Source organism: Chinchilla lanigera, unplaced genomic scaffold (genome assembly GCF_000276665.1).
Source record: "Chinchilla lanigera isolate Chin_1 unplaced genomic scaffold, ChiLan1.0 scaffold00042, whole genome shotgun sequence".
NCBI lineage: Eukaryota > Metazoa > Chordata > Mammalia > Rodentia > Chinchillidae > Chinchilla > Chinchilla lanigera.
The window spans coordinates 5,664,667-5,686,812 of record NW_004955443.1 but is presented as its reverse complement, the minus strand read 5'-3'; the positions used below and the strand labels follow the sequence as shown (position 1 = coordinate 5,686,812).

The following is a 22,146-nucleotide window of genomic DNA, read 5'->3' as shown; positions in this document are numbered from 1 at the left end:
CTTACCATAATTATTTTCGGTTTAAGGCCTTTTCACCAAAGAGGCATAAGGAATCTTTTAGCATTCTATGTCAGTCAGTGTCTGAATATTGTTAATTTTTAGCAAGTTTAATTCTAAAATTGTCAATTCTGTGTTAATTGTTTATGGTTTTTGAATCTTAGTCTAGTTAATTTTAGTAAGAGGGGTCTTTCTGGATAGCTTGTAACGACCTGTGTCCTTGGTTCTCAGTGAACTTACTGATGCTGTGGAATCTGTCTTCAGTAGGCCAACTTGGAAAATTATGGCCTGCTGCCTGTCTTGTGTAATCTATATGCCAAGAATGGTTTTTATATTTATACTAATGATTGACCAAAAAACCCCAAATAAGTTATATTTCATGATACATGAAATTTAAGTTTTAGTCTACATAGAAAAAAACCTTAGAACATAGCCACACTCATTTATTTATATACTGTGTATGCCTGCCTTTGTGCTGTCAGCAGCAGAGTTGAGGAGCTCCAACAGAGACTATCTGTGGTGTTCCTCTCACTTTGTACTGTTGCTCAGTGCGGGACGAAGAGCAGTAACTCCGATCCACTTCACTGAGTTTTTACTGCTGTGGACATCCTTGTTTATGATATTTTATACTTTTTAAAAATATATTTTAATACCTGTCTTGTCAACTAGAAAAGTAGCTATCTAGTATGATGCTACCATTGAGCCTAGATTATTTTTGAATTGCTGACAAAGTACCATACTGTATTTACTGTGTGGTGACACTAAAGCTGAGCTACAAGACTGCAGTCTATTAACATTGCCAGATTAATCTCTCATCTTAGTATTTCTAACTCACAGGAAGGCAAGAGCCAGAAAAGTTAAAATTTAAAGTGGCATATCATTACAGTAGAATTTCTTCCCAAAAAATAAAAAGCTGAAGCCAGGCATGATATCACATGCCTTGTGAGTCAAGTACTTGGGAGGCGGAGGCAGAGAACTGTGAGCCCTGACCAGCCTGGACTGCATAGTAAGTTCAAATCTAGCCTAGAGACTACATATATGGTATCCAGGCTTCAGATAGATAGATAGACAGACAGACAGACAGACAGGCAGACAGAGGCTCATTTGTTTGCCAAGCAAGGAAAGCTGTTTTCCAGTGGTGAGTTAATTAAGTCATGTTTAGCTAGACTTTCTGAGGAAATGTGTCTAGGACTAACAGTCTTTAGAGGAGACCAGTTTGATAAGTTGAGACATTGGGAATAACAATAGTTTATTTAAAATAAGGCAAGTGTGAGGTCATGAGTTCGATTCCTGGTACTGGAAAAAAAACCAAAAAAATAAAAAATAAAAGAAATTCTACTGTAATGACTCACTAGGTAGCCCAGGCTGGCCTTGAACTCAAGATGATCCTCCTGTCTCAGCCTCCCAAGTGCTGGGATTACAGGCGTGCACCACTATGCCCAGCTTACCCAATTTTTAATCAGATTGTAATGCAAATTTCTTATAACTTGATACTTTTGCTAGTAGAGCATATTTTACATAAAGAGAATAGTTATGGTAATCTAAACTATCTGAAGAATATGTTGATTTAAATTTATTTTCTGATTCTTACAGGGCTGTTTAGAAACCAAAAAATATTGAGAGAATACAGAGATTTCTTGGGAAACACCAAAGTAAGTATATCTTTCTAATAGCATATTGTTGCACAGCAAAATCCTAATACCAGTCCACAGCGAAATTCTAACATGTTTGTGACAGTAATCCAAGATTTTATTGAGTACATTGTAATGTACTGAATTAGCATCAGTTTGTTTTTGATTTTACTAAAATTGTAATGTTTTTAAGCGTATAAATATAAACAAAATAGATTTTGTATTCTTAGGTTTTAGCAAGATTTCTGTCTCACCTACACTCTCACTTTCATTTGTCCTTTCTCCAGTCCTAACCCTGGCTAAGCATTCAGACTGCCAGCTCTCTGCTTTTCTTTAGAAGCTCGGTCTTTGGAGGAGAAAATTATACAGCCAGTGTGATGGTTCTTTCTTTCTCTTGACTGTGCAAAATCAGTGGACACTCAGTATGACTTGACAGTCTTACCTTCCACTCACTGTGTGGAATAACTATTGCATATCTCTCTCTTCTCAGACTTTGTACTCTCTCACTCACTCTTGAACTGTTGAGCTTATTTCCTACTCCATTGAAAGAATAAATGTATAGATGATCTCTGACCTAAAATGATTTGATTTACAGTGTATGGAACTGGACTTTGATCCCTTGACATCACCAGAATGGCTGTTAAGAAGGTGACCAATATCTCCAAGATACTAACCGTCTGGGGCTAAAATTGACCTCCTATTTAAATTTAGCCGGAAAAGATCTCACGTCAAGAAGTTAATGCCAGATCTGAGGAAAAGGCTATCCATGTACCTAATCGTCCTCTGTCTGGATGCCATTTGAGACATTGCTCTCTTTTTACAAAGTTTAGAGTTTGGCAACAGTGACAACTTTATTAAATCTTATTTGGTATGCTTTTCTTTCCTATTCTTTTAATTCAAGGTTTGTTCATTTTTATTTCCCCTTTGAGCCCTGTCTTTCTGGCACTGCAGTGCTAGACTGAAAGTATGAACTTTCCTCTGTGGTAGAGCCTTCATGTGGCTAGGAGCCTACACTGGCACTCTAGTGCTGCAAGGGCTGCTGCCCCTGCCTCTTGCAGGGAGTAACTTAGGCCAGGGACACCTGCCGCTCTTGGGAAGTGATTCCTTGTCCTTGTATCAGTTTCACATGGGCAATCATCCTCCCCATATTTTTTAGAAGTAGCTGTTGACTTGTAAAGTCTGTGTCACTAGAACCCTTTTGAAGACTTAGTACTCCTTAGCTTTTGAATATTCCAGGTTTTGAATAGAACGTCTCTCTGTTATCCCCCCTCTCCATTTTGTGTAATAGTTGGGTAGAATCAGTATTTCATTTTCCTTTGTGGTTTCCCTTTTCCCTTTAAGAATGCTTTTATACTGAAGGCAGTTGCTTCTCTAAAACATACAAGGGCTAGTGTCATTTGCTGAAATTAAATGTATCCTTCGCTTTTTCTTATTTCTAAACCAGACACTTTTTCCATTGTATTCTTCTGCGTCATAGACTTTGCGGTAGTGATACAGAAGTCACAGTGTCCTGGCTCTGCCAAAAGCATTTTGTCATCAGAGCAGTAGCTAACCTCCAATAATATAATTTCACATTGTCCTTTTAATACATTTTCCCTTTAAACTATTCTAGTTTGTTGTGCCTTCCCTTAGGATCTACCTATTCTGTTTTCCAACAGATTTAGTATTTCTGTTTTTATGTTTTGATTTTTGATCCATTTCAATTTTAATTTAGTACATAGAGATAGGGCTCTATGTTTAATCTTTGGCATGTGAAAAGCCAGTTTTCCCAGCACCAGTTATTAAAGAGGCTATCTTTCTTCCAGTGAAAGTGTCTGGCTCCTTTGTCAAAGATACACGGTGGCTGAGTGTGTATGGAGTTGTTTCTGCATCTTACCTGTTTTTTTGTTTTTGTTTTTGTTTTGTTTTGTTTTAAAGAATAAAAGAAGGATAACATAATAATAGGGGGGCTTACCAAATTACAGACAAAGTGGTAGGAAATTATCAATGGTTATTGTTTTGCATATTGTTATCTACAAGATAGTTTCTCAGGAAAACAAATAGACAAATGATAGTGAGTTACAGACAAAAGAGGTAGGAGATTATCAATAATTGTTGTACTATACTTAGGTATCTTCAAAGTGGCTTCTGAAGAAAATAGAGCTATACATGAGTGACCTATTGAATAATCATTAACTATTCTCAATGGTTGTTGTAGGAAACACATAATAATAAGCATGCATCCATTTATGAAATAGGATAGGAACAATACAAACATTACAGAGTTATGGATAGATTAGTAGGAAAATATCAAGGGCTGCTATAATACAGAGTGGTATCTTCAAAGTGGTTTCTCAGGAAGACAGAGATACACAAGAAGGATCTAACAAGTAGTTACAGCCTAAGGGTTGTCAAAAATAGCGTACTACCTCCTCACCAATGACTCCTTTCACTGAGTCTGCATCTTATCTGTTTCGCTGATCCTTGGGTCGTTTTTTTTTGGCAGTACCATACTGTAGCTTTGTAGATAATTTCAAGTCAGGGATTGTGATGCCTCCTGCCTTGCCTTTGTTGTCTAGAATTGCTTTTGCTATTCTAGGTCTCTTTGTTTGCAAATGAATTTTAGGATTCTCTAATTCTGTGAGGTATGATAATGGTATTTTGATTGGGATTGCATTAAATCTGTATAAAAGTTTTGAAAGTATGGCCATTTTCACTCTATTGGTTCTTCCTACCCAAGAGCAAGGGATATCTTGTGGATATCCTCTTTGATCTCCTTTTTCAGAGTATTGTAGTTTTCAATGTAAAGGTCTTTTACTTCCTTCGTTATATTGATTGCTAAGTATTTCTTATTTTTTTGGATGCTATTATGAAAGGTATGATTTCCCTAATTTCTTTATCAGTGAGTTTGTTATTTGTGTCCAGGAATGCTATTGATTTTTGAATGCTGACTTTGTATCCAGCTATGCTACTAAATTTGGTTATTAAATCTGTAAGTCTTTCTGAGGAGCTTTTGGGGTCTTCTATGTAGAGTATCATGTCGTCTGTGAGTAATGATAATTTAACTTCTTCCTGTCCTATCGTTAATACTTTTATTTCTTTTTCTTGTCTAATTGCTCTGGCTAATGTTTCCAGAACTATAATGAAGTGGTGATAGTGGACATCCTTGTCTTACTCCTGATTTTAAAGTGAAGGTTTTCAGTTTTGACCATTTAGTGTGATGCTAGTTGTTGGTTTGTCATAGATGGCTTTTTATCAGGTTGAGATAAAGACCATCTATTGCAGTTTTCTGTAGGTTGTTTTTTTGATCGTGAATGGGATCATGAATGGGTGTTGGACTTTATCAAATGCTTTTTCTGCGTCTATTCAGATGATCATGTGGTTATGTCCTTGGTTCTATTGAGAAGGTGTATTACATTTATTGATTTGTGTATGTTGAACCATCCCTGCATCCCTAAGATGAATCCTCCTTGATCATGGTGTATAATCTTCTTGATAATTTTCTGTACTCTGTTTGCCAGTATCTTAATGAGGATTTTTGCATTTATCTTCGTTAGGGAGATCGGCCTGTAGTTCTCTTTCTTAGTTAGGTCATTCTTCAGTTTTGTTATGAGTGTAATGCTTGCTTCCAGGAATGAATTTGGGAGTATTGCTTTTTTTTTTTTTAATTTTTTAAATTTTTATTTATTTATTTATTTATTTTTTAATTTTAGAAATAAAAGGAGGAAAATATTAACAGACTGACAACATTTTACAAAATAGCATAGGATCAGTACAGACATTACAGAGTTACAAACAGAGTGGTAGGGAATTAACATTTTTTTTTATTTTAAAGAGTATAAGAAGGATAACAATATAGGGGGGGCTTACCAAATTACAGACAAAGTGGTAGGAAATTATCAGTGGTTGTTGTTTTACGTATTGTTATCTACAAGATAGTTTCTCAGGAAAACAAATAGACAAATGATAGTGAGTTACAGACAAAAGAGGTAGGAGATTATCAATAGTTGTTATACTATACTTAGGTATCTTCAAAGTGGCTTTTAAAGAATATAAATAGAACTATACATGAGTGACCTACTGAATAATCATTCAATAATTCTCAGTGGTTGTTGTAGGAAACACATAATAAACATGGATCCATTTATGAAATAGGATAGGAACAATACAAACATTACAGAGTTATGGATAGATTAGTAGGAAAATATCAATGACTGCTGTAATACATGGTGGTATCTTCAAAGTGGTTTCTCAGGAAGACAGATACACAAGAAGGATCTAACAAGTAGTTACAGCCTCAGGGTTGTCAAAAATCAAGTGAGCCATCTGGGGCAAAAGCCATCTTTTGTAGCGTTTTCTCTCTAGCCTCCCATCACATTGGGGCCCCACAACCAGTTAGTGTCCTCTCCCCAGCTGTCAGCACAGGCAGAAGGAATCCTGCTGCAGACTTCTCCAGAGCTCCACCACAGCCTGTACTGTCAGGGGAAGAATGGCTTCCAGTGTGTCTCTGCAGGTATTGTGCAAGGTCCTCCTGGTTTACAGCTTCCAAGCAGCTCTCGTGACCCCAGTCCACAGGACCTCTAACTCCGTGGGCTTAGTCTGCATTCTCGTGTTCTCTGAGTCCTGTTCAGCAGCTGCTTCTCCGCTGGCTCTGGACCTTTCTGGTTCTCAATGGCAGGAGCAAGAATGGCATGTTGTATGGCATGTATTCCCAGGGGTTGTTCAAAGTTTGAATGATTCACAAATGTCCGTGGGTGGGCATCTACAGCCGGTGCATGGTGGGCCAATTGTGTCACTGTTTCTCTGTGTCATGATAGATCTCAATTGAGCGGTGGTGGCCGGCCTAAGAGCCGGTGCGCAACAGCGCTCGCTGCCGCATGGCTCCCCATGCGCTGGGGGCCCTCCCTCTGGGGGCCTACGAGGCAGGAAGCTAGCCAGCCAGAAGACTGGCGCTCCCCACCCGTGGTTCCCTGTGCGCCGGAAACCCTCCCTCCAGGGGCCTACGAGGCAGGGAGTGAGCCACTGGTCCGAAGACCGGCGCTCCCCGCCCGAGGCTCCCCGTGCGCCGGGGGCCCTCCCTCCGGTGGGAGTATTGCTTCCCTTTGAATTTCATTACAGAGTTTGAGAAGTAACAGCATTAGGTCTTCTCTAAATTTCTTGGAGAATTCAACAGTTAGTCTCAGGACTTGAGCTTCTCTTTCTTGGTAGGTTTTTAATTACATCTTAAATTTCATTGACTGATAATTTGGTTATTTAGAATTTTTATGTCTTCTTGTCTCAGCTTTGGTAATTCATATGTACCTAGCAATCTGTCCATTTCTTCTATGTTTTTCATGTTATTAAAGTAGAGGTTCTCAAAGTAGGTATTCATCTTCTGCATTTCTGCAGGATCTGTTGTGATTTCACCCTTCATTCCTAGTTGCATAGATTTGAGTCTTCTAGGGGTTTGTCTACTTTATTTAATCTTTCAAAGAACAAACTCTTCAATTCATTGATTTTTTTTTTTTATTGTTTTCTTAGTCTCAGTTGCATTAATTCTGCTCTGATCTTTATAATTTCCTCCCTTGTATGTGCTTTGGGTTTAACTTGCTCTTATTTTTCCAGAAGCTTGAGGTTGTTTATTTGAGCTCACACTTTTTCTGATGTGGGACTTTACCACAATAAATTTCCCAGTGTTCTGCCCTACAACATCAGAATACACATTTTTCTCAGCTGCACACAATACTTTTTCCAAAATACACCCCATACTAGCTCATAAAACATGCATAAGTAAATGCAAGGGAGTTGAATTTTTTTTTACATCATGTTAGCAGACCATAGTGCAGTGAAACAGGAAATTGATGGCCAAAGAAACCACAAAAACTGTATAAATGCATGGAAATTAATACCTTCCTGAACAACTAGTGGGTCACAGATGAAATTAAAGAAGAAATTAGACAGTTTCTACAATTAAACAGTAATGCCAGTACAACATACTGGAACCTGGGGGATGCAATGAAAGCAGTCCTATGCGGGAAGTTCACCAGCATTTTTGCTGTTCTGATCTTTAAAAGGAGGCAGTTGTCTAACTGCTTTTATTATGGGACCTAAGAGCAGCTTTTACAGGATGCTTTCCAGGAGGGTTGTGGATTGTGATTCCTTGTGATTTATGTTTTCAGATTTTGATTTTCTTATTATATTTCCTTGGGCCTTGTCATTATTTCTGACGTAGTTCCAACACATTTTCCCTGATTCTGCAACCTTCTTTCTCAGCGCTACTTGAGTTTAGGTAATTTCTTTATTATAACATTCTACTCTGATTTTAAAAATCTTGTTTTCCTTCCTTCTCTGACTTGTCCCTTTTGTAATTTCTGAAACCCTTTTTTTAATGAAATCTTTATCTTCTACCCTAAACAAACATTTTTTTCACACACACACACACACACACACACACACACACACACACACACACACACACACACACACACACCAGCCCCTGCTGATGATACTGAGGATCAAACCAGGTCCTCACACATTAGGCAGGTGCTCTACCACTGAGCTGTATCCCCAGACTTTATGTTTTGTAACAGGGTCTGGCGCTCTACCACTGAGCTGTATCCCCAGACTATATTTTGTGACAGGGTCTTCCTAAATTGCCCATGCTGGCCTCAAATTCGTGATTCACCCTAGTCAGTGTCTTGAGTTGCTGGGGTTATGAGTGTGTGCATCACTCTGGCTTGTATTCATTGTTTACGGTTCCCTACTTTACTCAACCAAAGGATATTCTCATTAAAATAAAACATACATGCTCTGTATTGTCAATGAAGAGTGAAAGTCAGAAATACAGATTCTGATGAGAGTTTGTAGCTTACAAATCTAACTGCAAGTTGAAGCCATGTAGAAAAGATTTGGTCCTGCATAATTCCTTCTCTTAGCCTTGAAGGCACTTCAGTAGAGAGCTGGGGCACTTGTCTTCATGCAACTTTTCAAAATGTGACCTTTAAAGCTAATGATTCACTTTTTGCTCCGTTGTCCATAGGGAATTAATGACGTATTCTTTAAAACCCTAAATTGCAGAACTGGCTGTAAATCACTATTGAAGTACAAAAAAAAGCCAAAAAGAATCTGTTTTGCTCTTCTGAGGTGTGAAGTGTAATCTCATCTCAGCTTTCTTTGCAATATCAGGCCAAGTTGCCTATTACAGAATTGAAATTTAAGTTAAATTTGTCTGTGAGGCCCCTGTGTCTTAGTTACTTTTCTCTCATTGCTGAGACAAAATACCCAACCCCTACAAGGTAAGGGAGGAGGGGTTTATTTAGCTGAATCCTTGTAGCAGTTTCAGTCCATAATCGGCTGGCTCCAAGTTAGGGTGGCTTTGTAGAGGAGTACAGTTCATGGTGGGCAGACTGTAGCAAAGCAACAAGAGAGGGAAAAAGACAAGCCTCTTTCTCTCCCTTATCCAGGCTACTGGGATTCGGGGGATGCCAAACGAATCAGTGTACTGATTTAGTAGCCCTACCCTTAATCCTAGCATTGCACCATGAATCCTGCACACACTCTGCATCTAGTCACCTCTGAAAAAGCCCCACCTATGACTGCATGAGGCTTTGTAGGGGCAAATAGATAAGCAAGCCACAACACCCTACTTTCATTGAGGTCCGTTACTGCTGTTCCAGACCTCTCATGGCCTACCTACGAGAGCAAAGTTGAGGAAGCTGTGTTAACTTAGCAAGAACCAAGTCTTTATCGTCTCTTATGTGGAATATCCTAATTAATCTCATCACCTTTTGCTTTTTCTTGATGTCATAAAGTATATCTTTTTTAAACAAATAAGATTATGTCAAGTCTCTTAAAATTGTCCAGTGGCTTCTTTTTTGCCATTAGAATAACATTTAAACTTTTTTCTGTAATCTGCAAGATCTTGTAGAATATAGCCCCTGCCTATCTGCCTGGGTTCAACTCCTGTCATTTTCCTTGTTCACTACTTTAACCACACCAGCCTTTTTGCCCTTTAAAAAACCAAGCTTATTTCTATCGCAGTCTTTGAACTTGCTCCATATTCTGCCTCAAATATTTTTCTTCTAGATCGTTTCATGATTGTCTGGGTCCCACTGAATCTCTTTCCCTGACTACAGTAGCTGAAATAACTCTCCCCATCCCTACCACTAACCCCGATTTTTCTCTCATACTCTGCTCTTTTGTTTTCTTTATTATATTCATCACTATCTGACGTTAGGCATTTGTTTATGGATTTTTTTTGTCCTATTAGACTAGAACATGAGATCTGTGAAGGCAAGGGCTCCATCTTACTCACTTTCATACCCGAACATCTAGAACTACGCCAGGAATATAGTATTTGCAGAATAAACATTTCCTGAATAAATGATATGACAGAATAGAAAAATAATAGAGATGTAAAATGTAATAATTTGTAGCAGAGTATTTATTTCTGTGTAGGAGAAGGCTTTATGTAGAAAAGTAACACCTGCCAGGCATGGTGGCACATGCCTGTAATCCCAGCACTCGGGAGGCTGAGGCAGGAGGATCGCTGAGTTTGAGGCCAGCCTGGGCTACAAAGTGAGTTCAAGGCCAGCCTGAACTGCATAACGAAACCCTGTCTCAAAAAGACAAGAGGAAAGAAAGAGAAGGAAGGAAGGAAGGAAGGAAGGAAGGAAGGAAGGAAGGAAGGAAGGAAGGAAAGAAGGAAGCAAGAGGTAACCCTTAGACATGGAAGAGAATGGTTAAAACTTAGGTTGTGCTAGAAGTTGATAGCATTTCAGGAGAGGAAAAATAGAATATATTCAAGGAATAGCAAAAGATAATTTAGCTCAGGAAAATATTTCCTCTGAGTATTTCTGTACTGGTTTTGTTCCCTTTATTTTGGTCTGTTTTGCAGTTAAACATGATACTTTCACTTAAGGTTTTCTGTCGATGTTAAATTCAAGTAATAAATTTGTTGGCTTTGGCTGTTGCTTTTTGAAAAGCAAGGAGTTGCTCAAGAAATGGAAAATTTTTAGCATATATGGATTTCAGGTCAATATATTTGTATTAGTTTATTATCAGTTTCTGTGTAGACAACTGCAATTGTTTCTTGAAGTCTGCAGGATGTGAATTACAAGGAAACAAATTAAACAAGGTTCTGGAGAAGTACTCAAATTCATTTGCAATTTTAACCTCTTTGCTTTTTAAAGAACTTTTTAGAGAAAAGGAATTAATACGTAAACCTAATTGTTCAGAGGTTTTGATAGAGGAGAAATTTCCTGGCATGCCAGAGGCGCTTATTATAGTGAGTCTCTGGGATAATTTATTTATTTTTTTGTTTGTTTCATTTTTGCAGCCACGTTCCAGAACAGCATCAGTTTTCTTCAAGGGACCAGGAAAAGTGGTAATGGTTGCCATTTGCATGTATGTATTAAAAAATAAACTTTAAAAAATAGAAATATATGCTTTTTAATGTGTATAGCCTTGAATATGTAAATTTACTGCATGGTAGCTAGCTACAGAATTGCAGGTTTATGTTGTTTTAGGAGGCAGTTGGGAAGTGTATTACTGTCAATAACGTGATAGGAAGAGTCCAAGTGAATACAAGCATTTATCCTTGTACTCTATTCTTGATGTAGTTAATATTGAAGTTGCTAATGAAAATCCTCTCATTTTCACTGGAGTGGTAAAACTCCAGACTTGAACGCAGGCCCTCTCACATGCTAAGGGAGATGGTACTGGATTGAACCCAGGGCCTTTGCACTGAGGCACGCCCCATTTTTAGTTCAAGACAGGGTCTGGCTAAATTCCTGTCTAAGCTTAAGGTTACCATCCCCTGACTCAGTCTCCCAGTATGTGTGGAATTATAGGCTTATGCCACCATGCCTGGCAATGTTTTGAAGAATGTAATAAGAAGGGATGGTTGGTGGTAGTGATAAGTAGTCTAATAGGGTATTGAAGGCAGAAGGTGTTGTTTGCTGGATAGAAGAGTTAGTACAAAGTGAAGAAAATTGAGAATACGAGATGACTTTTTAAGGAATTACTGCAGTAGGGAGAGAAAAGGGTAGCTGCAAGGGGATAATTTCCTTATCCATAGAAGGGGTGTTAATATTGGGTAAGAGCTATACTGTAACACGGCAAGTGACCAGCATACCACCTGAGATCTGTCATGCTGGTCAGTACTGTCCAGCTTTCTCTGAGCTAACCACATTTATTTTAGTCTTTGGGTAAGACAGTGTACCTGTTTGGTCTAGGTTTGCTTTCAGCTCTGGCATCTGCCTAGTTAAGCAAACGAACCTGCGCTGAAGTCTGCCTTTGACACTCCTGTCCTGGACAGGACAAGATCTTTTTTTGCCTACTTCAGTTTTAGATTTTCCTTTTAGATCATCTTATCTAAATGTAGAACACCCTCTTTTCTCACTCATGAGACATTATAATCTATACTTTCCTAATTTGTACTCCTGTTACCTGAACAGTATTAAGTTCTTCTTAATTTGCCTTTAATAGGATCGAGCAGTATGTAAAATCAGTTAAATAAGTTTTTGTTGGAAAATTTTAGTCCAAACATATGCTAAATGATTGTTTTTTCTTTCACAGCAATGGTTTAAACTGCTTCTTTAAATTTCTTGCATGGATTTATACGGGTTCAGCAAGTATGTTCTCAGAAGCTATACACTCATTGTCTGATACCTGCAATCAGGTGAGAAGTTATAGCTTTTTAAAATTAATTTTAGGGGCTGGGGATTTAGCTCAGCGGCAAAAGCGCCTGCCTGGCAAGCGCAAGGTCGTGAGTTCAGTTCCCGGTGCCAGAGAAAAACCAAAAAAAAAAAAAAATTAATTTTAGGGCCAGGGATATATAGGTCAGTGGCACAACACCTGCCTGGCAAGTGCAAGGTCCTGAGTTCGATTCCTGGTACCCCCCCAATAAATAATAATAATAATTTTAAAGTAATTATTTTAGGCTTTAGTCTAAAAGTTGGTTTATTTAAAAAGTGAAAGAAAACTGGGTGTGATGTTACATGTGTGTAATCCCAGTACTTGGAAAGCTGAAGAACTGAGTTTGTAGCCAAGTTCAAGGCCAGCCTAGACTACATAGCAAGATCCTATCTTGAAACAACAAAAAAACTAAATGAGTGTGGCTTATGGAAGAAAATGTAAGGAACATGTAAGTTGTTTTACTTTTGAGTAATGGATACGGTTGGCCTTCTATATCTGGGAGTTTTAGATCTATGAGTTCAGTATCCTCAGGTTTCATCAATTTTGGATTGAAGATTCTCAGAAAAAAGTTTGTGTCTCTACTGGATGTGTATAGACTTCCCTTGTTATTGTTCCTTAACAATACAGCTTACCAGTTACATATATATAACATTTACATTGTATTAGCCATGATAAGGAATATAGAGGTGTTTTAAAATATGAAAGAATATTTGTAAATTATGCAGATACTGCACTGCTTTACATAAGAGACTAGAGCATCCAAGGATTTTAATGTTCTTGAGGGCTTCTGGAATTAATCCCCCAATAACAGTAGGGATCATAGTATTTTAAAGCAGGTTGTTATTCTTAAGAGCTTACAATAATGGAATATGAAGTATAAGCTTACCAGTTGCTAAGTATTTAGTTATAAACTTTTTAGACAAGATACTTAAATTGAGTTGAAAATTCAAGGTTTTTTTAAAAAAAATGAAGATAGAAAATGATGTGATTGTTTAAAACACTTCCATGTGAGATTAATTGAATTACTTTCCTTGAGTTTGCAAATGAAGAAAATTTTTTTCAAAATTAAAATATATCTTAAACTACCTTTAGTCCAAATTGTAAATACTAGCAACCCAAGCCTTATAAAAGAATACATTGTATATTTTTAAAAAGTATAGCATATATTAAGAGAATAGCTTTTCATTATTTACTTATACCTCAGTTATGTTGAAACAGATTTGGGAGAATACACATTATAGGGATATTTAGGTCTAGGTCTGTAGCTCAGTGGTAGAATGCTTGACTAGCATGTGGAAGGGTCCTGTCCTTGATTTCTAGGACTGCCAAAAAAAAATTTTTTTTTTTTTTTTTTTTTGGTTTTGTTTTTTTCCGGTACCAGGAATCAAACTCACAACCTCATGCTTGCCAGGCAGGCGCTGTGCCGCTGAGCTAAATCCTCAGCACCCCCCAAAAAATTTAAATAAAAAAATTTAAGACAACGTTGAAAGTAATAAAATGGTAAGGAACAAGGAGAATAATATTAATTAAAAATTAAACCTGAGAATTCATCTAAGTCTTTTGTCTAATGGATTAAAACCTTTTGTAAAAGTAAGAAGATAAGCATTTGCCATTAGTACTAAGAATATTTACCTTGAATTTAATTTTTATACTCAACAATATTTATCTCTGTAACATTTTAGCAGCCAGTCATGGTATCTGAAGTAGGAGGAGAAAGAATGAGGAGAGACACATAAACATAATGTCTGCTTTCTCAAAGGTTATCCAAAGACAGGAAAATTGAGATGCAGAAGTCTTTGTACATATGGCCAAGGAAAGGTATAAGCGTACTAATTTAAACAGTGTTATTTAAAACATCGAAGATGACGTTTAAGTTTCCATTCTCTGAAATACTATTCATGCATTTAAAAGGATGTGGTACAGAGCCATGAATTGGAATAATAACCATGATAAATTGGGTAAAAAGTCAGGTTCTAATTCTTTCAGTCATGATGGACTAAATTTAGTCTTTGGCTGTGTAAACAACTGAAATAATCTAAATAGACTATGAAATAACTTCAAACACTGAACAACAGCAGCATAAGGGCATGATCCCTGAGAGATGGGAAATGACATATTTGATTTCTGTGATCTCTGACCTTTTGCTTGGAAACACATTTGAAATAGTGGAGCCAGATGGAAATTAGCAGTCTTGTTGGGTTGAAAAGACAAAAATCACAGTTTAGAGAGTCTGAAAGTGGCTAAAAATTACCAAGCAGCATTCCATAGAGGAAGCTACAGAGATAAAAACCTAGAAGTCTGTGTAGGGATTTTCTTGAGTTGAGTCTTTGCTGAATGTTAAATTACACATGTGCAAGACTTGAACATTAGTTTAGGCAGATAACTACCAGGGAGGAATAAGCTGAGGGATTCTTAGAGCTCACACAGAGCTGGAGCACATTGAAATTCTGACCAGCTGCGATAAAAGAGTCTTCACTGATACTCAGGTCAACAGAAGGTTACCTTAGTAGTACAGCTAAATTATCTTAGCATGAAGACTATTCTAGAACTTTCCTAATAGACCTTGAAGCTCCAAAGGATCAAGTTGAGTAATTTACTTGCCAGAACAAAGCTCTGTATTCTTTAAAGAAGACAAAATCCAAACCCTCAGTTTAATATAAATTTATATTAGGCTATGAGGTGTAAGAATTGATAAAGACAAATGGAACAGAATAGAGGAGTTATCAAAGCTCTGTTTACATGGTTTCCTTTTTTTTTTTTTTTTTTTTTTTCTCCGGTACCGGGAACCGAACTCTCGACCTTGCGCTTGCCAGGCAGGCGCTTTTGCCGCTGAGCTAAATCCCCAGCCCCTACATGGTTTCCTTTTGACAGAGGTAACAAAGCAGTCCATTGGGGCAAACAGTCTTACTTTTTTTTAATAAGCACTGCTAGAAAAATTAGATATTCATATGGAAAAATTGAGGGGCTTAATCCCCACCTCTACTATATACAAATTTGTGGTGGCTTATAGATCCAAATGTGAAAAATAAAACTATAAAGATTCTAAATGAAAATCTAGGAATATACTTTTTAGATCTTTGGATAGGCACAGATTTCATGAATAAGAAACAAAAACACCATAAAAAGTTTGCAAATTAAACTTCATCAAAATTTGAAGCTTTTATAGCTGGGCATGGTGATGCATTTCTGTAATCCCAGCACTCGACTGAGCAGGAGGATCGCCAGGAGTTCAAGGCCAGCCTGGACTACCTCGTGAATTCAGGGCCAGTCTGAATTACATAGTGAGACCCTGTCTCAAAAAAGAAAAGAAAAGAAAAAAGGAAACAAAACTTGAAACTTTTGCTTATTAAAAAATACCTTTCACTGTGGGAAGCTGAGGCAGAAGAATTAAAAGTTTGCACCCAGCCTGGGCAACTTAGCGAATTAGTTAGACCCTGTCTCAGAAAAAAATAAACAAAAAACACCCTTAAGAAAGAGACATCCATAGACAAGAAGATAATAATCAAAAGGCATATATCTGACAATTGGTATACAAAGTAAAATCCTTCTACAATTTTTATTACAATTCTACATTACAACTCAGCTTTTTTTTTTTTTTGAGGTAAAAGATTTTAACAGGAATTTCATGAGTAAACATACATGAATGGTGACCAGTCAGCACATGAAGAAATGCTGAAACTATTAGTTTTCAGGAGGAAACATATATTAAAACCACAAGAAAACTCTATACATCTTCACAAAGAAAACTTTAATCTTTGATTTAAAGAAAATCATAGAAATGGTTGCTTATGATAAGGGATTGAAAAAAGGCACAAAGGAACTTTTTGGGGTGGTGTAAAGCTTCTGTCTTGATAGAAATATGTCGTGAGATGCATGCATTTGTATAACTCAAGGGTCTGTGTGTTTGGTGCCAGGTACGATAGCATATGCCTGTAATACCTGCACTCTGAGAGGCTGAAGCAGAAGAATCACAAATTGAAGTCTAGCCTGGGCAACTTACCAATTTAGTGAGACCCGTCTCAAAATTTAAAAAAGGGTGAGGGGATATAGCTCAATGGGAAGATCCGAGTTCAACTCCCAGTGCTGCAAAGTGACAACAACAAAAACCAACGAAGCTGTATATTCAGAATTGGTGCATTTCATTATATGTGAATTTTACCTCAAATAAAATTTTTCTGTGTGGAAATGTCCATTACTGATTTGGTATTAATAATAGGTTTAATGTTTTTAGTAGCATGAAAATAATTCTGTGGCTTTGTTTTCTGAAAGGCTTCATTTTTTTAAGATTAAAAGATAAAATGTTAGAATGCTTGGAATTTACTTCAAAGTACGTATCAAGGACTAGAGCTTGCTTGGATAAAACAGATTTGGTCATATATTTTAATTGTTGAGGTTCCATGATGAATGAGTTGAGTTTATTGAAATGGCCTATCAGGTTTTTTGAGCTGCTGTGTCTGCTCCTCTGTCTATGTGTTAGAAAATTCCCAGAAAGTGCAGAAGGACATTATGTGAATTGTGATCATATGTTTAAGCACACATACCACCTCTCTGAAATCTGGCACAGAAAGCATTAAAAACTGTATACATGTAAAAAAAAAAATAAAACTGTGTACAGACAGTCTGAATATACTCTAGATTCTTTTTTAAAATTTTTTATTTCAAAGAGAAAACAAATAATAACAAGACAAAAACAATAAAAATGATACACGATTTCAAAACAAGATGATACGAATTAACAATGGTTGTTATATTACGTATTGTTAGCTTCAACAGTTACTCAAGATTACCAGATGTAAGAATGCAAGATTGATCAAACAATTGGAGAGAATAAAAAGTAATAAAAAAACCATTAGAAATGATAACAGAACTTCACTAGACAAGATGGTAGGAATTCAACAATGGTTGTTATATTGCATATTGTTGTCTTAAAATTAGTTGTTCAGATTATCAGATAGAAGCAGGCAAAATTGGTCAAAAAAAAATTTAAGTATTAACGGTTCCTTTCAGTAAACCAATCAGCAGTGCAATTATCCCAGCTATCTTTGTATACACATACATATATATATTTTTCCCTTCTTTCTTTCTTTTCTCTTTTCCATCATCCCAGTTGTTCCTTTGTTTTGAGCAGTTTCTTTCCCTTTCACAATATCTATTGTACCTTTTGGGTTTTATTTACTCTTCCAGGTTCTTACACTAGGGAGACAGCACGATGTTTACACATGTGGATCTGATTTATTTCATTTATGAGTATGGTCTCTAGTTGCATCCGTTTACCTATAAAAGCCTCAAGTTTATCTATTTTTATAGCTGAGTAATACTCCATTGTATAAAAATACCACATCTTTTTTATCGATTCCTCCATTGATGGGCATTGGGTTGTTTCCAAGATTTAGCTATGACAAATTGCACTGCTGTAAACATGGGTGCACTTATATCACTGTGGTATGATGTTTTCAGTTTTTCTGGAAACATACCCAGAAGGGGAATAGCTGAATTAAGTGGGACCTCTAATCCTAGTTTTGTGAGGTATCTGCATATTAATTTCCACAATGGTTTCACTAGTCTGCACTCCCACCAGCAATGGAGAAGGGCTCCTTTTTCTCCACAGCCCCTCCAGCATTTGTTATTGGTTGATTTCTGAAGTGGGAATCTCAGTGTTGTTTTAATTTGCATCTCTCGAATGACCAGTGATGTTGAACATTTTTTCATGTATTTATGCACCATTTGTATTTCTTCATCTGAGAAGTGGATATTCCTCTCAGATGCCCTGTTTTTGGGTTAGGTCTTTGAATTTGGGAGGCCTGATTTTTTTTTTTAATTATTTATGTTCTAGATGAAAGTCCTTTGTCTGATGGACAGTTGGCTAAAATTTTTTCCCAATTTGTGAGTTTTCTTTTTATCCTGTTGGTGATTTCTTTTGATGTGCAAAATCTTTTCAGTAAGATGAGATTACTCTTGATTCTTGATCCATCCACTTTTCTGTATTGCTTAAATTTCTTTACAGTTTTTCTGTTAATTTTATAACAGAAAAACAAATGACTTTTTGTAAAGAATTTAACGCAATATTAAAGGTAAATAAAAGCTCAAGACTGGTGTCAGATACTTTGAGAACTTGTTTTTGTTGTACTGGGGATTGAACCCAGAACTTATCCCCAACCCTGTAACTTTTTAAATTTTATTTTACTGTTACATGTTTGCAGTACATGAAGTTTGCATTCATCTGAGGGAGTGGATACATGTATATAACATCTTGATTCTTCTTATTTTTATGTTTTATTTTAAGTCAGTGTCTTGCTAAGTTGTCCAGGCTGGGTCCAGACTTGCTGTCCTCTTGCCTTAGCCTTGCAGGGTACTGGAATTACAAGCATGTGTCACCACACTCAGCTGCTTTGAGAACTCTTGAGTGAAGAGTATGTCTCAGAGTGTTTTCTGCTTTTTTTTTTTTTTTGTCTTTTTGAGACAGGGTCTCGCTATGCAGTTCAGGCTGGCCTGGAGCTCACTTTGTAGCCCAGGCCTCCTGCCTCAGCCTCCCGAGTGCTGGGATTACAGGCCTGAGCCACCATGCCTGGCTGTCTCAGAGTTTTAAACAAGGCTTTGCTGGTGATTTTACCTGGGCCTCATGAAGTAGATGGAAATTGTAGTTGTGTGATTCTGAAAACTATTTCTCACAATCTATAACAATGTTTAATACTGACTCAAATGAATTTATCATGCACCTGGGTTTGCAGTGTATTGCGTGAGTGAAGACACAGTCCTTTCAGTGTCTTGTAAGCTGGTCCTACACACATAAAACAACTGGTAAGATGGTAAGGAAGTATGTAAGCAGCTGTGTGATCATGTGGTACAAAAGGAATGCCAGGAAAGGGAAGGTTTGATCGGGGAGCAGGGAGCATGAATAACGCTTCTTAGCCATTATATAGTAAATGCTCACTACTTTGCAAACCAAATAGGTGTTGGATAGGTTAAATATGCATTAACCTCTGTGTGTGTGTGTGTGTGTGTGTGTGGGTGTGTGTGTGCGCGCGCGCGCGCGTGTGTCCCTGTTACAACTGCAAGAAAGGGTCTGGCAGGATGCATATCAAACATGAGGGAGAACAAAATGAATGAGCAGTGATGTCTGATTTTTATAAGAATCAATAAATGTGATACATATTCAATTTATAAAATAATTGATGCTTTCCCAGACTTTGTTACACATCAAACCTGAATATTAAGGATTTTAGAAGTAATTGAATACTCATTCAGTATTTCATAAATACTGTGGACATATACATAATACATATTCACATATATACACAGAATATGAATTAATGACTTTTAGCGTATATGTTTAAGAGAAGGACATGTATCTTTTTATTTACTCTTGTTCTTTTAGTTTAATTTACTTAAAAGTCATCATCTGTGTTTTAGGTAGTTTACCCCCTTTCCTTTGGAGTCCAATACAAAAACAAAATCTTATAATATTCTACGTATTTAGTGCTGAATATCTAGAAGTTTTACCTGTGTGATTATGTGGTATCATGATAAATAAAAGGAAAATAAAGTCACATAGGGAATTAGTCAGAATCTGTATTCTTACTAGTTTTTTAAATAGATTTCTAAGTTCACATCAAACAAATGGAAAGGATTTACTAGAAGCAGGTATACTAATATTGAGAGGTTATAGTGGATAACTGTAGCAAAGGTTATAAGCTTTAGAAATTAAAGGAAAGATAAAGGCAAGTGAGGAAAAAAGGAAAGGGAAGGTGTGGGAATTTGACAACTAGGATTATACATGTTAGCTATTTACCATATTTGTTAGTTTTTTTAAAGAAATACAATCTTTTTGAGAGGACAGGAGTGTGCTGGCAGTCACTCCCAGGTCCTTACACATGCTAGACAAGCATTACACCACTGAACTGCGTCCCCAACTAAGCGATAAAATCTTAGTTATGACAAGTTCTTCTTTCTTCACTTCCCTTCACTTCACACATAATCACTGTACTTGATACATTGATATGTGTACTTCCTGCCGATGGTTTTGCAGTTTTATTAGAAATATATCCATCCACACAATTATACTGTTTAAATTTTTTAGTTTGTACAGCTATACAAGTTACTCTTGTAAAACATCAGATGACACAGACCACTGTAATCAAACTTCTTTCTTCAGTTATAAACACAGTTAAATGTGTTCTTTCAGACCTTCACATTACAGTTTGCAAAAATTACAAAATGGAAGTTGTTCTTATTGTATGTATAGTCCCTTGGTTTTTCAGTTTTATATAAACAGTGTTGTTTTGAACCCCTTTGAGTTCATCTTTATTTTTCTAAGTACTGGAAATGAGAATTTCTGGGCCATTGGACATATATTGTTAAGCATTTGTTATTATTAGCTTGCACGCTCCAAATGGGCTTAATCGTATTGTACTCTTCATGTTACTAATGATAACTTTTTCCTTCTTCTCCATAGGGTTTACTAGCAGTGGGCATCAGTAAATCTGTTCAAACACCAGATCCTACTCATCCGTAAGGATATTATTGCCTTTGTTTTTGTTTGTTTTAGCAACAAGTCATTGAAATAAAAGCAACTGAATTTCAGAAATCTCCTGCAATTTATATATCTGCAGTTTGTGAAAGATTTGGTCATTTTTTTTCACTGTAGTATCTAAAATGCAGGACTCATCGCTGTGTCAAAGTAAATTCAAGGTATAATTTGAAAATGGAGTTTAAGTTACTTTTATGCTTTGTCACACAGCATAGAGATCTTGTTTTATCCATACTGGATAATTAATAATAAAGCACATATTTGGTCTTAGAGTTTTTATTTTGGTTCACGGAAACGTGTTTCAGATTTAGACTAATGGATTATCAAAGCTAAAATTTTGGTGATAACTTTTATTAAATGTATACTTTAAGTCTTTTTATTGTGATTTAGAAATAATATCCTATTTAATTTCAAAATATGTATTTGTAAAGTAAATATACTTTTTGGAATATATAATTTTGAATCAAGTTAATTATTTGATAGTTTTTCCTATAGCTTCTACTAACAGCCATCTAAAATGTTTGAATTTACATGCAATATTAGTTTAACAAACCTCATTAGTAGAATTTGATCAATCTTAAGCAAAATGATACATTTTTACTTCTGTTAATGTGTTCATCTGTTTCTTTACTTGATAGCAAGGGCCTCCTGCTATAAATAAATATAAATATATTTTGAGTGTCCTGTAATTATCAGTAAGCTAATATTATAGGAAACATCTACTTCTCTAGTCTGATAATTGTGGATCATTAGTGTTTTACTATTCTAAGGAAAAAGTGGTTTTCCTAATCAGTTTTATCTACTAAAGATTTTAAATCAGAGGGTGAAATTTTTAAATTTTAGGTTGTAAAGATTTTTTTCTTAAGGTATTTTCAATAATCTACTTTAGTGATGCCCAATAGAATTTTCTTCAATAATGAAAATATTTTATAGTCACTGGCTACCTGTGGCTGTTGAGCAATGGAAACGTGGCTACTGTGGCTAAATTTTAAACTAGATTTAGTTTTCATTAATTTAAATGGATACATGTGGCTGATGACTTAGCATATTGGACAGTGCAGATCTACATGATAAAATTCTTTAATAACCTGCAAATTTCTTGAAAACATGTAAAATGAAAGTAATGACATATAATTCGATCTGCATTTACTTTAAATATGTATCATATTAATTTAGGTAAACTTTAGCAGAAAGTAAAATTTTCTAAATCATACTGATAAAACATTGTCATATATATAAATTGGGAATTCTCTATGCTGAGATTACATCTGTGCAAAAAAATTTGAAGAGCAATTTTGATTGAGCATTCTTATTTGAATTTGCATCTGTGCCAGA

The 22,146-nt window shown here is 36.3% G+C and overlaps 1 protein-coding gene across 1 annotated transcript in view; it reads left to right on the top strand.

Moving 5' to 3' along the window:
- The window catches only part of Slc30a9 (solute carrier family 30 (zinc transporter), member 9), a 74,817-nt gene that overhangs the window by 29,376 nt on the left and 23,295 nt on the right, over positions 1-22,146 (top strand). The window contains exons 7-10 of the mRNA XM_005391923.2: positions 1,591-1,649; positions 10,924-10,991; positions 12,165-12,267; positions 20,737-20,792. Coding sequence (XP_005391980.1) covers positions 1,591-1,649; positions 10,924-10,991; positions 12,165-12,267; positions 20,737-20,792 — 286 coding nt within the window. The remainder of the gene's footprint in view (positions 1-1,590; positions 1,650-10,923; positions 10,992-12,164; positions 12,268-20,736; positions 20,793-22,146) is intronic.